Genomic DNA, 18744 nt, shown 5'->3' on the forward strand with positions numbered 1-18744 from the left:
AGAATACTCACAGGTATTCCTCACCAACAGAATTCAGGCTATTAACACATTGTCCTATATGGATCACCTTAAAGCCTTATCTCTCTATAGGTTTGGGTTGACCAGTGGTCAGTGTGACAAGCATAAAACACACAATCAAGACTGCTGATGGAAGAAGGATGAGTTATCATACCCATTTAGTAGTTGCATCTAATCCATTTTCAGTTGGTCCTCTCTTGTCCAGTCCTCACACTCCTTTCCTCCATCTGTCCCAGACATCCTGGGAGCTTTCTGTTTACAAATACTGCATCTTACGAGTTGTAAGATTCTCCTTAACTGCTCTGTTAAATAGCATTTCATTAACTCCGCTTGAACTCTCCCTCTCTTCCATGTGCCACCAGTGTTTCTTTGCTCATTTGTTTGCCATTCCTGTTCTTCTCCACCTACCTATCACACGTGCCTCATGACATTGTGCCATGTCCACATGCCTCATGACATTGTGCCATGTCCACATGCCTCATGACATTGTGCCATGTCCACATGCCTCATGACATTGTGCCATGTCCACATGCCTCATGACATTGTGCCATGTCCACATGCCTCATGACATTGTGCCATGTCCATTATCATATTCTTCTCCTCTTCCTCTCTGTCTTCCAGTGTATAGATGCTAAGCTGTCCACACCCTTTCCTTCTTCCTCAGTTGTTCGTAGCACTTCTGCTGTTGCATATGTTCTTCCAGCTCAATCTCCCTTTCCATGTTTGATAGCTGAATTATACACAGAACTTCAGTCATTGCCTTATTAATGGTATGTCCAAATGCAAGATTAGTATGTCATTCCAAGAAGGGAGACATATTTGTTTAAAAAAAAAAAAAAACTCTCCCATCAGGTTTAATCTCCCCAATTTTAACTTCTGAAGTGCAAAAGTCTAGGAATGGTTTTACATTTTTTTGTTGTACTGTAAAATCAGTCTACTTGAGCAGGTTTTGAACCCTTGCAGTCTGCCCCTTTTTTCTTCATAGTTGTGCAACTATTGCATTAATGTCTTAAGCAAGGCACTGTGGAGGCAAGAGTCCCCAGTGTGTGCGTGAGGTGCATGGTGACTTGTACCACTACCAAAAAAAAATAAAAAATTGTGTTATCACTTTGACGTTTGTTGGTGTATTATTTGCAGGGTTTATATTGTCAAGTTTGCTGGCAATAAATCATGGGTCAACTTCTATTCGTAAATCCTGTCAGGAATACTTGTATCCCTATATCCTGTGGCCTTTGTCATGGTCTTTTAACCTTGCATTACTTGATTGAGCCAAATGACTGTTTCTCCTCCTCCCAGATCCCTTTATTCTGTGTCCTTCTGGTGCCATGTCTTCAAGCATGCCTGATTTTCTTGACACCAGTCAGTATATAGCCTTGTGTATTTTCTGTTAAATTGAAGCTTTATCATAGCACCACGTCTGCAAGCTGTGCTACTTCTCTTTCATCATTGAAGACTTACTTTTCCATATCTGAATGCCTCAGTCTTGACAACATCAGGAAAAATGATGATCTTGTACAGCTCGTGTGACATGAATTACTGATATGCCAGAGAGGATTAGTCTTATCACAGAATGTTGTGCCACTGTATTGGTTACCACTTTTTCTCCAGACAGACCAACTTTCTCTGCCACTGTCAACTTCCATTCAAATCAGTTTTGAAGCCAGTATGGTTTCATTTCACCACCAAACCACCAATTGTTTGAGGACTGCAATATCTGAATAACTGCCTAAGCCTAGGTGAACTGCAAACACCTGGTACATCATGAGGGCACCACACAAGACCCACTCATAGAAATGTGTCACCTTAGATTTACAAGACAACTGTTGTGCCCAGGCCATGCTTGTGTATATCAACAAGAGAATTAGTATCCTGAGGTTCCACCAGCCGGCCTGCAGAATATTCATGAATAACTTTCCTCAGCATGTAAGTAACTAAGACTGCTGAGGTATATTTACATGTGCGTACACACACACACACACACACACACACACACACACACACACACACACACACACACACACACACACACACACGCCATTACATTGAGGAGGAAATGTTCTGCACATTTCTTCCCCACATTATCAGATAACCTGCTGCGGTAGTTAAAACCCCATTCTTTCCAGAAGAAACAATATTTCTTGTTCTTAAGTTAACATTACATCTGGCAGCAGTATATAACCCGAGTGTCCCATATGGTGGCATATAACATGACTCCATGTGTATACCTTTTGTTTAAAAGTCTGAATACAAGAGAAGTCTAGATAAAAAGTATAGTACCAGTATCTGGCTTTCCAGTTTCAGAAATGTGAGCCAGTGAGAGGAAAGAAATGGGAACCGACTGTGATTTGAATGTACTCTGTCCCTCACTTCTACTATACAGGCATAATTTATATGCAGTACTTGCCGTAGTTTAAATATCAGTCCAAATTAATAGTCAAATAGATTTACAAGGTTTTGTCTTGCCATTTATATACCTAGACTAGTAGTTGTATAGAAATGTGGCAGTACACAGGAAATAATGCATCCCTGGTATTTTCTTTTCTCTTGGATGTCAGCTGACATGTATTAGTAGGATTTGTTTCAAGTTCGATTAAAGCTTAATGTGGAACATGGATATTGCAGGTTGTACCGTGGACAGATTTTTGTTTTTTAGCTTTGGCTCTGCGCATATATTTGGTGTCTCAGTTATGGCGGTGTCTTCAAGGAAGTGATGAAGCTAGAAATAAACTGTACCTGCAGCAGTGAAATGACCTGCAGTATGCTAGCCCCAACAGCTGAGCTCCACATGGTTTATAAACAGAAGAAATATGAGTTCATGTTTTGGAGCTGCATTTTGTTAATCACCAGAACGGTATGAGCCAGCTGAACCAGAATTGCAAACTTTCCCACACACTGACACTGAACAGATTTCTGTGTTTCAGTTCAACCAAGCAGCTGGACTTCCTTTTACCATTTTTCAGTTTTATCTGTTATGACAAAATATCGAAATCATGATATCAGCATAAATTATTCACTAAGGTTCATGCTATTTTCTTTGCTTCCTCATTAGAAAGTCCAGATACAAATCTGTATTTTATTTTTTTTTAACTTTTGGCAGATAAAAGCATTACAGTCACCAAGTCTTTGTCGTCAGTGAGTTCTACTACCTCCAGTGGAATAAAAACCAGCTCTAGCAGGTAAGAGTTTAAGTGATGGAAGCTGGTGTTCTTAACATTGGCATGTGCTGGCCAGTACAGTCAGCAACTAATACTATGTTTAACAAAGTCTAATGCAAACTCTAAATCTAGGAAGAGCAAACTGTAATTCCTGGAAGTACAATCCATTCATCCATCCACAACCCCAATGCTCTGTTTTAAATCAAGTGCAATTGATGAGTGGGAAGCATAATTCTGACTGTGAATATTGTACAAACTTCAAGAAAATGTGTGTTAATGTTTCATGGCATCCATGCTGCACGAGATAGATGGTGCCATCGCTCACAAACTGGTTTTATTAGATAGACTTGTATAGTCATTTCTTGACTGTGCTTGAGCTATCCAGGAAGTCTGCATATCCAAAAACTAGATGTGCTGTTAATTATTGTATAGGTGAAGCTACTACAAGACTGTACATTTTGCAAGAATGTCATTTACAGTTCATAGTGCATGTCCATATGTGTATGCATATAGCTGTATGTGTGTGTATATATATATATATGCGTGTGTGTGTGTTTATATATATATATATATATATATATATATATATATATCAGAAAATAATAAAAAACACCCCTAATTGACCACATATGATCGAAAGCATAGATGTCGACACTGCACTATGCATGTACAAAGAAACAGTTTTAGCACATACAATTTCATACTTTAAACTTTTTTTTTTTCCTCTGAGTTTGCACAATCCCTGGGGAAAGGGAATATACCCCTACCTGGGGACTGTTGATCTAGCACATCTGTCAATCAGCTGCCTAGCTGACCATCTCCAGTCGACTAGACAGCTGTCGGTCTTATCCACACTCAATATTTTCTAGTACATCAATGTGTATGTGTGTGTGTATATCAGAAGCATAGCTGGTTCACCCAGCACCCAAAGTACTATGAACTAGTGCCCTAACCCCCCCTCAGCTCTTCAAGTGAAGAGCAAAAAAGACTCCACTTTACTGTAATAAGCCAATAGCTACATTGTAAATGATCAGCTTTTTACAGTTTATGCACGATCTATAGCTATATAATCTATATTTATATCTCTCTATGTGTGTGTGTGTGTGTGTGTGTATATATATATATATATATATATATATATATGTGTGTGTGTGTGAGAGAGAGAGAGAGACTGTGTGTATGTATGTGTGTATATATGTGTGTGTGTGAGAGACTGTGTGTATGTGTGTGTATATATATATATATATATATATATATATATATATATATATAGTGTGTGTGTGTGTGGGTGTGAGACAGAGAGAGAGACTGTGTATGTATGTGTGTGTGTGTGAGAGACTTGTGTGTATGTGTGTGTGTGTGTGTGTGTATATATATATATATATACACACACATACACAGACACACATGCACACGTGTGCATGCATATCATGTACGTAAGATGGCATTCTTGCAAAATTCTTGTCTGTGATGATGATGATGATCAAGTTTGGTTTATTTCATTTTATTAGGTAGGTGGGCTACCCAAAGGCCCATTTCAGCTGTGACCTAGTCGATAGTTTGCAAGGAGTACCAATTATACATGCTCATTCTTAACAGATTTACAATGAACATACATGATACAAACATGTAACAGCAGTGAGTTTTTAACACTGATCTATCAAGAGTGAGTTATGATCAGCTACTGAGAAAGCTGTGATAACAGCTGATGGCTTCCCTCACCTTTCCTTGGGGGGTGGGGACTTTAGGATCAGCTCTGCAGTCTGCCATAATGTCAGTGCTGCCAGCTCAGACCATATCTTTAGCAATGAGACGTGGAAATGCATGCTCACAATCCCTTGTACGTCAGTCATAGGGCAGAGGTGGGGGATTGGCATTTCATAAAATAAGTCTCCACCTTGTAGTGTGACATTTCCTAGGCTCAACACACTGCTGTTACCTTTAAGGGTGAAAATGAATGGCCAGTAAAAACTATGGGTGAGTTCAGCGAACCTTAAGATCATTAAATGGTCAGAAAATACTACTTAACTAAACAGTATTGGTATTTGAAAGCTCTCTGTTTCTCTTATATTTTTTTATATATATATATACATACACACACACACACACACACACACACACACACACACACACACACACACACACACACACACACGTTCTGTTGTATTTGTTAACTATGTTTAGATTACCTGCACACAGTTCTCCTGCTTTTGTGTATTTTCTTGTTGATATATTATATGCTGAGGAGTACTTTGTCAGTTTTCCAAGCCTACATTGCGCCATCTGTACTTTGTGTGACACTGTATTGATAGATATGTTAACTGTTTCCTCATGTGTTCTGTTTTACCAAAAGCTACTATATATACATGCTAATTAGTTTGCCTGCTGCTGAATTGTTTACATGCACATACAAATACCTGGAGCAAAAACAAAATTATATTTTGAGAAATTTGTTGAAAGAAATTACACTTCCGTTTTCATTCTCATTATGACTGGAGCCAGCATTTTTATAAAAGTAAATTTGTTTGTATAATTTATCTACTTTATATGTTGCTTTGTGTGTAGTTTGTACTTGATTTTAAACCGGAGAGGCATTTCTCTTGATTGAAATTTTGTAGCACATCAACAATCTTGTGTTTGGATTGTATCGTTATTTTTACTGTGCTGATATAATCTTCTTCTTCTCCTAGCACTGTATTTGACAGCTACTGTGATGTAACACCTAAATCACAGTCTCCTCCTCCAACCATACATCGGCAGGTAGAAAAGAGGAGAGAGCTGGTGAGATCACAGACACTGCCCAGAACGTCAGGAACTCAGGCACGGAAAGCAATATTTGAAAAACTTGATTTGGAAAGTGGAAAGTAAGGCATTCTGAATTTCTTTTTCAATAGGGCCAGTGGCTTCCACATCTGCAGTGTTCTATTCAGTGACTAAATGACTATTTCTAACATTTATTTTTCTAGCAGAATGTATGGTGCAGTCTAGATGAAATCCTGACTTTTATCTGACTGGTGCTCAATTACAACTGGTGATGGAAGAACCAGTGGAGGTAACAGTAGAAGTCCATTGTTAGGCCACCTTCTCCCACCAAACTCAGCATTGCACAGTTGCTTCAGAAGTATGCATATGCTCCATGGGGTGGCAATGTAGTAGCTGAAAGGCATCAAGCTGCTTTAGGTACTAGCACATAGTCTATAGGGGAAAGCATCCACCCTTCAAAACTACATGGGCAATGACCTCTCCACTAATATATTTCACCAAAACACTCCCAAGTGTTAGGGGAGCAAATGGATGATCGGATGAAAGGAGATTGATTATCAGCTTGCAAAAATAAGTTGGAAAAACATGCAGTTTTATGTGGCAACTTACTAAACAATAATTTTCATTATGTGCACTTTTTTGAAAGTATCTGCCTCAAAGATGCAGATTGCTATAAAGCATATATGCTTGGCCTAAACACTGCTGTAAATAATCCTTTCTTTCTGTGTGCTAGCACTATAGTCCAGTGATCTGGTAGGAGGTGGAATAATGCATAGCAAGTGAGGAAGTTTAAAAGCATGCAGAAGTTTGCAGCTGATGTTTCTCTAGAGACTTCTAGGGATGTTTACTGGGGTTCTGCAGTTTAATTTCCATGAGGTTAAACTGGCAGTAAATAAACAGCCTGATCTAACAAGCAGATTGTAGAACAGGCTGTTCTGCACCTGCTATGCTGCCTTGTGTCTGGCAATTGGTGTAGAGGGTCAAGGCTGTGAGCTGTAGTTCCTGCTGTGTAGATGGATTGATTCCTTCAGCCGTCTTTTGCCTACTACGTGACCCTAAGCAAGTCACGTAACCAGTAACTGCTCCCAGGTCACACCAAGGGCCTACCTGGTTAACAAATGGGTACCTGGTTTACATTTCTAAATACCTGGATGTTTAGTTGTTATTCCTATGCATATTAGACTACTGCTGTTTCTATGTATGTATAGGTGTGTGTGTGTGTGTATGTGTATATATATATATATATATATATATATATATATATATATATATGTATGTATGTGTGTGTGTGTGTAAGAATATGTAAAAAAATAAAAAAAAAACTGTATAGATGTATCTATATGAGATACCCGGGACATAAGAATACGCACACAATTCCTAAACCATCAGTTTGTATTTAAGCACTTTAACTTACTTTCCTCTCTTATATTTACTAACTAACCACAGTCATTACAACTTGCACCATCCATCTCACTCCACCGTCTACTCCTCTACCCTTCCTATATTAATACCCCAGTGTTCTAGCTTCGCTTTCTCTGACACATCTCTTAACAAAGCTACATACCATGCTTCTCTTAAATATTACTGCATTCTTACTCTTCCTGCTTTATCTCCGTACAAGTTACCATACATCACTCAATCCTGTACACATTTCTCCTACTATGTGCTCCACCTCTAACTATTCAAATCACCTCTAATCGCTTCCAGCATATACAAAGGCTTACCCAGTCTTTACTCCAATTCAGGCTACTAAACTCTAAATCCTGCCACACCAAAATAAAATTAGCCACTACAGTTAAACCAAAACAAGCGTACCAAACTTCTCTGATAACACTAAAGGCCTGTAAAAACTACAAGCACTGTTAGTGACTCCCTGTTGGGTGAGGAAAGTAAATCTATATTGTTTGTCTTTGCTTAAACTGATAGAGTTGCTTTCTGTTTTACCCACTCCATTTTGTTTTCTGTTTTAAGAAATGTGCCTGGCCTGGTGTTTTTGCTCTGTGTGGCAGACAGACACTTAAATTACCTAGGCTGCACATTTCATATGTTTGTCTTTTTTCACTGGTTAATTTGCTTCTTGAGTGACATAAAACCTGCAAACTACAGGCACTGTTGGTGACTCCCTGGAAGTTATTTTACCCATCCTGGCATTCCTTCATCTGCTTTTTAAATGTGGTGATTTTAAGCTGCCCACCCTTATTGTAAATTGAGCTTAAGCTCCTCCATTTCTCCATCTATATCTTGATTATTTGCCTTTCCTTGTGCTTATTTTGGAAAAAAAAGTGCATTTTGCTTTTCATTGTCTGTTATACTGATTTACTTGCTCTGAATTCATTACCTAGCTATCTGTTGGATAAAATAGTCTATTTTACACTCTAGCAAGCACTTTTCTGTGTTTTTACATCAAGAGGACAGTGGATTTTCTGTCTAGTGGCAGTGGGTGGTAGCCTGGTCTGTATCGGTTGAGGAAACGCACTAGAGATTCCTACATGTAGTTGTTCGTTTGGCTTGAGGGCTTATTAATCAGCTTACTTTCTTTTTTGTTTTTAGTGCCTTTATAAATTCTGCACAGTTGAGTGTCTCTTGTATAATTTATACAAAGCGATATACTTGTATTGTATAATCACACTTTTATATGCTGTTTAAAGTACACTGCTGTATCTGTATCTAAGTTTATTTGTGGTAGCATTTCACTCCAGACAATCTTTCACTGTGCTTTTACATTAGGGGACTGGGATTATTCATTTAGTGGCAGTAGGTGTTTCTCTGGTCTATCTGAGTTGTTAAGCACACAATAGGGCTCTAAGTATAGTCATTTTATTGGCCATAGGGCTTAGTCAGTCTGTGTTTCCAGCACTGGTACAAATTCAGCACATTTGCACGTTACTACTCACTATGTCAGTGCCCTTTACAGATGCAAACATCTGGAAACATTGAGTATTTTCTTTATGCTGTGAAAGTTTACTGCGCTAGTTACTTATTATATCACCCAGGACTATTGCTGCTCATAGAGTATCTGATTTGGCCCTGGGCAGCAGGTTAGGTTAACTGCAGATTACATCAACTAAGCACCCTTCTCTCATCCGGTTACAAACACCTACCACTCCAATCCTTTCAAGTACACATCAGGGCTTGCAACCATGGATGGCCACTTTCCTGCTATCTCTGCATCCATCTTGGTGGACATGAGTATCCTGAAGCAATATAACAACTACTTTATGTACACTGACAACCACTTCATTCTCAAACAGACAAATACAGTATGTGAGAGATGTAGTTACACATTGACACTGGAGACTAGACTCTCACATACAGACACAAAAGCAACAAGCAGGTTGTCAGAGACTCACACAGATCACTCACTGTACCCACAAATGACCACACACACAGACCCACGTATGCAGAGGTGCTCACATATAACTTACCCAAACCTCAAAGGCCTCTCAAGCACAGTCTTCAGAAACTCTGCTTGGATGCAAACAAGACAATTTCCATCAAAACACATGAAGTCACTACTCATTGTGCCTCACTTACCAAGCATTCAAGGTGAAATTTTCTACAATCTAATATTCTGGTCATAGGAGACTCCATTGTGAGACACACAGATGTCCCTTCTACCAGGCTGGATAAGGGGAAGGTTACAGATCATGCAAGCACTTAGATCACTTACACCTAAGTACCAGTATGACTCAGTCATAGTCCATATCGAAGTGAATGACCTGAGACCTACCTCCTTGAACTATATGAAGAGAGAGGTGATTGATCTCTCAGAATTTGTGTCACATGCAGGTATGAGCCTAGCAGTGAACAGCATTCTGCCATCTCCAAGGATGATGCCACAATACCAGCAGAAAATGATTGACTTTAACAATTGGTTTAGCTACTGGTGTCATTCCAAAAGGGTCCGATACTTGTTAGCCTGGGAGGACATGCTGCTTTGCCAGGGATGGTCTTCACCTTTCACCTCTAAGCTTTTGGATGTTGGCCAAAACATTATCCACCCCCTATAGAGCCTTTTTTAGGCATTGCCAAGCAGACAAACCTTCTAACATAGTAAAATCTACTCAGGACAAGCTAAAGATCTTACTGCTGAATGTTAGAAGCCTTAACAAGAAACTACACTCCCTGGAAGTTCTCCTTACCCTGGAGAATGCAGCCATATGTGCAGTTATTGAAACATGGCTTAAAACCATGGAAAGCACTCCAGAAGTGCATGGCTATAATGCCTTTCATACGTTCTGACCACCCACTGAACATGAAAGAGTAAAAGGTGGAGGTGTTTCTGTCTACATAAAGGCTAAGTACACCTCAAGGCTGGTCAAACAGTATGATGTGCCTGAGCTACTCTGTCCAACTAACCATGAGAAAATACATTACCATATTCTTGCTATCTACAGGTCCCCCACCATTAACTAGGAAACCCATGCATCATACCTGAAGTTACTAGAATCATTCACCATCTAGCCCAGTACCATACTCATGGGTGATTTTAACTATCCCTCCATTAATTGGTAGGCACACAAAGCTACTAACATGCAGACCCAAAGATTTCTGGACTTTGTAGAGTCAGATGCCCTGGACCAGCTAGTCTGCACTCCCACTAGGGGAACAAATATCCTAAATCTGGTACTCACAAATGTGGAAGTGTGCTGCACCCCCTTAGTGTGATATCCTCACTGATATCACAAAGCAGTCTCCCTTGAAATAAAAGTAAAACTAGTCCCCCACCTAACCCCAAAAACTTTAAGAACTTCTCCAAGATAAACGACCCCCTATTAAGGGATGGCATAGCTAGTTTCCAAGCTCCCCATGTCCAGACATCTCAGAAACCTATGCAGAGGCATACACGAAAGCTCTGTATGACAGTTTAAACAACTGCATATAAGTGGCAGTATGAGACAGAAATAAACTCAGGTCAAACCACAAAAACAAGCCACTCTGGTATTAATAGGGTGTACAACAAAATAAAGAAAATCCAGTTGAGAATTAAGAGGGAATGTTCACAACAGAGGAAAAAGTCCCTCATTAGTCTAAATGAGCGAATCAGGGAACTAACCCAGTCTTTGAAAGCAGACTTTGAAGTAAAAATAGTCTCCAAAGCTAAAGATAACCATAAGATATGTTTCAGTTATGTCTGCAATCTTAAGGGCAACACCCAAGAGTGTGTGGAATTAGTTGCAGATGGCATCACCAATAGTCAGCCAGAAGATGTAGCAAATCTGCTGGCTGACAAATTCAGTTAAAATTTCACTTTCCCATCATCCCCAGTTCTCCACAAAGAAATACCCTCCCACCACTCCACCCGTCTATTATCACCAAAGAATGATTGCCACTGTGCTCCATAAAGCTAAAAAAGCAGCTTCAGTGGGGCCCAATAATATGCAAGGTTCCTTCTTAAATAGCTTGAATCAAGACTTATCAGGCCCATTCAGATCTCTATTTAACCACAGCCTCCGGGCTGGCATATCCCAGTAGAGTGGAGTACAGTAACAGTCATCACTCTGCATGAAGGGGGACCATCTACTGACCTGGGAAATAACAGACTCATAAGTTTGACTAGTTTTATATGTAAGGGCATGGAAAGATTAATCATGGACCTGATAAATAATGGCATAGGAAAGCTCCAAAAACTGGACCAGACCCAGTTCAGTCATGCCTACTGAATCTAGTGGATTTCTTTGATAAAGTCACTAAGACCATTGATGAGGGTAACATAGTATTTACCTCCTATCTTGTCTTGGCCAAGGTATTTGATACAATTTCCCACTCAGGTATTATAAATAAAGTCAGAAAACTGGGCATATACCCATCCATCACCAGACAAAGAGCCAGTTGGCTCATGGATAGAGCAAATGGTTAAAGTGGGTGAATCCATATCAAGCAAGAGGCCAGTTACTAGCGGTGTGCTACAGGACTCAGTACTTAGGCCACTCCTGTTTAGAATATACTTCTCTGAAGTCAAAGCTAATGTAGAAGGCCTCTGGATGACAAATGTTTGCTAAGGACTGCAAGCTGGGGGCAATCATTGAATCCCTCAATGATGCAGATGTCCTTCAGGAGAGTCTAGAAGGACAGTCATGGTGCCAGAACCATGGTCTAACACTAAATGTGAAAAAATGCATCATCATACCCTTTGGGAAATCAAATACCCCTTCAAATTACAACATCAATAGCCCACCCATAAGAGTAGACTCAGAGGTGAGAGATCTAGGTACACATATAGTAGATGTAGATAGTAGCCTGAACTTTGGCTACCATACTTCCACAGTGGTGTAGAAGTCCTTTTATGTGGCACAACTTATAAGTAAAAGTATGGTTACCAGATCCAAGGAAGTTATAGTCCTGCTGTACTCAATCCTCAATAGACCATTTGGCATGGACTGGACTAGGCACTTACAGCAGCTGGAATGACCTCAGAAATTCCTCACAAATAAAATACAGGGTGTAAAGAACATGAACTATGTGGATAGACTAAAAGCTCTATCCCTTAACTCCATCTCCTACAGACTATTAAGGGATGACCTATGCCTGACCTACAAGGTACTCTCAAATCCACCACAGATGGAGCTGCTACACATCTGCAAGTCAGACAGCACAAGGGTCACCCAATCTAGGGATCTAAACTTAGCAACTCAAACAAAACATACTGGAGTGGCAGATGTGTCTCAGATTGCTCCTTCTTTGAACAGGCTTCCTATTAACATTAAACAGAGTCCTTCTCTGGCCCTTTTCATACACACTGAGTCAATGGATGGGGAAATCACAAATTCACACCTGGGGTAGTGCCTGTGTCCCTTATGGACAGGGGCAATCTGTAAGATTCTGAATGCACAGATAGAAATCCATGCCATCCTTTTGCCCCTAGGGGACATATAATGAATAAAATTGGGTTATTTTGGCTCAGGCTTTTAAGGGCCCTTAAGCTGTTAGCCTAGTACTTTCCTATAAACCTATGAAATGTGTATTTTTCTCTGTCTTATCAGTCTGTGGGGATATTCATCCCAACCTCAACCCCTCTTCCCATCCTGACACCCCAGTAGCCACCAAAACTCATCCCAAGCCTAACCACCTCCTCCTCCTAATCAGCCTATGCATCTCCTTCCAACACAGGGACCACACCACCATCAAAACTCAATCTACCTATCTCAAACTCGCCCAAACAGCTTACATTAATTTCCTTAAATACTCGTAGCATCTATAACAGAATATCAGAACTCCATGCTTGGATCTCCCACGGTACACCAGATATTATTGCTATAATTGAAGCATGGCTAAAACCCCATATACTCAACTCAGATACATCACTCCCTGGTAGAAATATTATTAATGGTGACAGAACTCAAAAAAAAAAAAAAGTGGTGAGGTAGCTTTACTATACCTCGACCACCATCTTGAAATCTTTCCCTGTAGTAAACCTGTTCCCAAATTCCATAATGCTGAACTCCTTATCTACCACCTTAAGCTAAATAATCATAAGTACTCTATATTTCCCCGGGTAATAACGCTATAACCTTAGAAAACATCCTAAACTGAATCTTGCATATAATTTCTAATGGAGGGATAATCCTAAGTGACAGTAATTTCAAATGGCAGATTATCTTCACAAAATATTCATCAACTAGCCAAAACCTATTTGGATTGATTCATCTCATTTCCTTCCCTCACACATTATAACTAACCCAAAAACAGTGGCTCAGTTCTTGACTGGATATTGGTGCCCAAGTCTACTAACAATGTCTCCAGTGTCACCTTATCGGATTCCCTCAGTGATCATCTCCCTGTATATGCAAACAGACTCGGTACTCATCATGTCAAACAACACTTACTAAGAACTTCTCACAACCTCACTGATTTTAACCTTGGTACAGTTAATAGGATTCTAAACTCTTTTAACTGGTCTATCCTGAAAAAGATTCCACTCAACAAAGCCGTACACAAATTTAACTCACTTTTCCTGAAAGTCCGTGATAGTCTGGCTTCAATTAGAACAAAAAGAATAAAGAATAAACATACTTCTTGCTTATCCACTCAAACCAGACCTAATGTATGAAAGGGATAGGGCTTAAAAAGAATGGTTAAAATATAGATCTTCCCCAAACTTACAACACTTTAAAGAGCTATGTACTAAAAGACAGACCAGAAAATCTATGTAAGTAACCCCTTACTAAATCAGTCTTCCAACCCTAAAGACTTCTGGTCTTCTATTAGTAATATACTCCACCCTGAAACATCCATCACTCCTAATCCTGCCCAAAATAACACTCCCTCTGAATTAGCTGCTCAGTTTAACACATATTAAACTGAGCAGCTAATTCAGAGGGAGTGTTATTTTGTGCAGGAAAGATTTTTTTCCCAGTAATCATGACATGCCCTTTCCTCACACATCAAACACACCTATTTCACCCAAAAACCCATACCATCCTCTTAAATCAAATCTCTACTTCTTAAACTGAAACTCCAGTCTCCTTCAATAGATAATCTCACAGAAGAATACCTCAAGATGGCTGCCAGTTCCATAGCCTATCCTGCATTTCTTCTAATGAACAGATCTATCAAGGAATCATGCAGTGTCCTTCTATATCACTGTTGCAGTATTCTTACATTAGGGATCTCCCACCCACGGCAGCCCAACATTCGGCCAGTATACCAAAGCCTAATGATCTTTACACACTGTGCATCACACGCATGCTCTCCACACAGAACATAGGGCATAAAAGTGAAGTACAGCCACAGTTATCCAGAACTTCTTTGCCGCTAGTCCAAATGCCATTATTGCTTGTTAGGCTGAATGCCTTGTTGCTGTGCTGAATACCTAGCTGTCAGATAAGTGCCCCATTGAGGTTGTTCTTACTTTTCTTTGGTCTTGTATTTTATTTTGCTTACCTAGAGTTCATGTCATCCAAGAAGAGAAAATGTCAGTGTGGGAGGCAGATACTCCATAAGGATTGTCATTAACAGTGTCTGTCTTGTTTGGGTGCTTCCTACAACCATACTTCTTGTAGTATCTGTAAGGTAATTGTGCCTAAGACACTCAGAAACCATTTGTCTTCCTTGGACATTTATCTTGAAAACCAGTGGCTTAAACGGTTAGCCCAGGGTAACACGGTGGCAGACTAACCTTGAGATATTCCTGCAAGGTAAGACAAAGGTCAAGAAGTATTGGCTGGATTTTTTAGCTGTCCATCCTCCACCATAAATCCCTCTAGAAGTGGGTAATAGCTATGTAGGCCATTCAGCATCTACACTGGATTTCTTTGCTGTGACCCTGTTGAAGGCCAGCATGGATCTGTCTTTTTGCATATTGTCTGAGGTTTTGCAGATGTCCGCTTCAGACATCTAGGGGGGGAACCACTGCTTACTCTTCAAACCCTATTTCCTCTTTTACTACCCAAGGCTTTTCTGATGTCTTGGGATCTGAAGGATGCTTATCTTCATATCCCTATTCACCCGGTTTTCAGAAAGTTTATACATTTCTTTGTTTCTTACTTTCATTTTCAGTGCTATGCTTTGCCCTTTGGCCTTTCTACTACCCCAAGGGTATTCACAAAATGCCTTGCTCCTGTGATTTATTTCTGCAGGCTCCAAGGCATTCAGATTTTTCCTTATCTAGACTATATGTTGCTTCAGGTGCCTTCTCCCAGTCTCCTATTACAGGATCTGGAGTTCACCATCTCTGTTCGTCAAAGTCTTGAGTTCGTTATCAACTTCCAAAAATCCATCCTGACCCCCTGTTAGGATCTTGTGTATCTGGGATGCAGGATTCAGACAGTGCCAATGTTGGTCTCTCTTTCACCCCCGAAAGTTTTTTCATTGACAGCCTTCTTTCAGTCTGTTCTTCCGCTGACAGCCACGCCAGCCAGAGAGTTTCTTCGGACCCAGGAATTCAAGGCCTCTGGTATTCTAATGCTCCCTCTTGCTAGACTGCATGTACAGAAGCTTCACTGGTACCTCAAGTCAGTTTGGCTGCAGCACTGCTACCCTTTGGATTTTGGTGTACCTCTTCTTCCTTGCCTAAAGAAGGAATTTTAGCGTTAAGTTCAACAGTTTGTTCTCAACCCAGGCCTGCCCTTTCAGCCTCCAGTCCCTTCTCAAGAATTGTTCACAGGTGCCTCAGACATGGAGTAGAGGGCTTCATGTGGTCACCTGAAAGTTCAAGGTCTACCCCCCCCCCCCCCACACACACACACACAATCAGAAGTCAGGCCATATCAACATCAGAGAGATGAGAGCCCTGATTCTGGCTCTTCAAGCCTTTCACCCCATGTTCTCTTCAGGCCCCTTGAAAGTGTAGACAGACAACACTACAGTGATGTGGTATGTCAACAAGTAGGGAGGCACACAATCTTACTTCCTCCTTATGATGGCTGTTCAGGTTTGAGAGGTGGCTGGCATTTATCGGTTAACCCTTCAGGCAGTTTACATTCCTTCAGAGCACAATCTAGTGACAGACTCTCTGAGAAGGTCCAAAACAAATGCTCAAGAATGGATACTTCACAGTGACATGTCTCTGGACATTGCCCATTGGTGAGGTATTCCTCAGGTAGATCTTTATGCCTCCTCTCTGAACAGGCAGTTCTCTCTCTCCTGTTCCAAGAGTGCCTTGATGTCTGGTGTGGAAGATGGATGCCCTTTCTTTTCCTTGGAAGGGGATGTTTCTTTATGCTTTCTCTCCTCTTCCCCTACTTCCAGGAGTCCTGCAGAAGATGAAGCTGGACTCCCCAAAAATATTGCTATTGACTGCCTTTTGGGCAAGACAGCACTGGTTCTCCCCATCTTCATGCATCTGACTAGGGGCAATCACCATGTTACCTCACCAGTTGGACCTCTCCTCACATAGGACAAGAAGTTTCTTGTCCATCCTCACTTGTCCACTCTTCAACTGACACTGTGGGTGACAGAGTTTTGATCCCTTTCAGGTACCTCTTTTCTGAGGATGTGCTCAGGGTTTTACATTAGGCAAAGAAACCCTTAACCAGAAAAGCTTATATGTCCAAATGGAAAAGATTTTCTGTCTGGTGCCATACTCGTAACCGGGACCCATTTTTCAGTAGGGTCCCTTTAGTCCTCTCTCATTTGTGTGAATTGCTGCAGTCTGGCCTGGCCTTTTCTTCAGTGAAAGCCCACTTGTCAGCCCTTGAATCCCCCTTTGGCTTCTTGATTTGAGATCAAACAGTTTCTTAAAAACATCCTGCATCTTAGGTCTCCAAAGAAACCTATTCCTGCTCCTTGGGACCTTAATTTTGTTTTGGAAAAATTGACTTTCAGGCTCCTGTTGAGCCTGCAGATTCTGCTTCTTTGCAACATTCTAACTAGACTGTTTTCTTGCTGGCTCATTCTTCTGCTCAGTGTGTTTCTGAGCTCCAGGCCCTTATGGCCATTCCTCCTTTTTTGTTTTTTCACAGGGACAGGGTGCCCCACTTTGTACTAATCCTTATTTTGTAAATGATTTGTCCTTGAATCAGCCGGTGCAACTCCCTTCCTTTTTCCAGTCTGCTAGTGAGAGGGTCTTGCATACCTTGGATTTACACAGACAGTTCAGGTACTATTTGGATAAAACTGAAGCCATTCTGACCAGCTTTTTGTTCCCTTTCATCTCAAGGCAGTGGGTTTGACAGTTTCTAAGCAAACCATCTCCTCCTGGATATCCAAGGCCGTTTCTTTTTGTTCTTTTCATGGAAAATCTTTGTCTACTTCTTTTAGAGTTCATTACACTAGGGCTGTTGCCTCTGTTGGTGCTTTCTTCAAGGGGTTGGGCACTAAATTCCATCCTTGAAGCTGGCACTTGGGTCTTTAGTGCATACCTTTACTAAGCATTATAAGTTGGATATAGTTTCTAAGGCCAGAGCAGGTTTTGCTAGAACCATTTTTATATGGGTTTTTTGAAGACTCTTCTCAGCCTTCCACCTCTCATTCTGTTTCTTGACCTTTTGAAGCTCTAACCATGACCTACTACAAATCTACAAACCCAAGTCTAAATTTGGACACACCATGTACAGCTGTCACCCTACTATTGCTTGGAATAGGCTCCCACTAGAAATCAGGACCATTACACATCCTAAAAAATTTAAGACAGCCACCAAAGAGCACTTTAAACGTCACTGGTCCTGCCACTGGACTCTCCCTCCTTAAACATCCCCTACTTCTCGTACCTTAATCTACTTTCTGCCCTTAACTCACTCTTCTCACTAGCTCTTTCTAATCTTCCTTAACTACTCTTTCCACTGTCTTCTAAAACCTGTTAAGCAAATCACCTCAGAGAAACATTCTATTGTAATTGTCTTCATGCAACTACATTATGATAAAACTGGATTTTTGTAGCCACGTACCCCAAAAATTATATTCATCTTAATGACATATTTCTTTTTATACATCTTGAAATAGTTTTGCTATACTCCTGATTATTGTCACTGTATAACATTGTATTCCTACTTAATGCCTTGAAATAATCCTGTGTAATATTGCTGTTTAATGCTAATTTATAATGAAAATGGTTTAAAATGTTGGAGCTTTTCTCCCGGGGCCTCCGCTGAAAAAGGGCTCTTCAGCTCAGTCGGACAATCCTGGTCAACAAATGTAAAATAAATAAATAAAATGTTTACTCTCCCCAACATTAAGAATACTGCAACAGTGATATAAAAGGGCATAGTACAGTTGTGTAAAGTCGTATCATAACAATAAATGTCTTTCTCTTCACTGTTGCAGTATTCATTCTTTCCCTCCAACCCCATTTGTTTGTTCTGGTTTTTGTTTTGGATTCCCTTCTGACTGAGGGTTCCCCTTTTTCTTCTGCATTTCTCCTTCTGGATGT

General features: G+C 40.4%; 1 protein-coding gene across 2 annotated transcripts in view; it reads left to right on the forward strand.

Moving 5' to 3' along the window:
• The window catches only part of LOC122787495 (smoothelin-like protein 2), a 391980-nt gene that overhangs the window by 331095 nt on the left and 42141 nt on the right, over positions 1-18744 (forward strand). For both annotated transcript variants that reach the window (XM_044054241.1, XM_044054242.1), the window contains exons 5-6: positions 3116-3194; positions 5864-6037. In XM_044054241.1, coding sequence (XP_043910176.1) covers positions 3116-3194; positions 5864-6037 — 253 coding nt within the window. The remainder of the gene's footprint in view (positions 1-3115; positions 3195-5863; positions 6038-18744) is intronic.

The sequence above is a fragment of the Protopterus annectens genome, chromosome 13.part0 (genome assembly GCF_019279795.1).
Source record: "Protopterus annectens isolate FY-2018-M chromosome 13.part0, PAN1.0, whole genome shotgun sequence".
Taxonomy (NCBI): Eukaryota; Metazoa; Chordata; order Ceratodontiformes; family Protopteridae; genus Protopterus; species Protopterus annectens.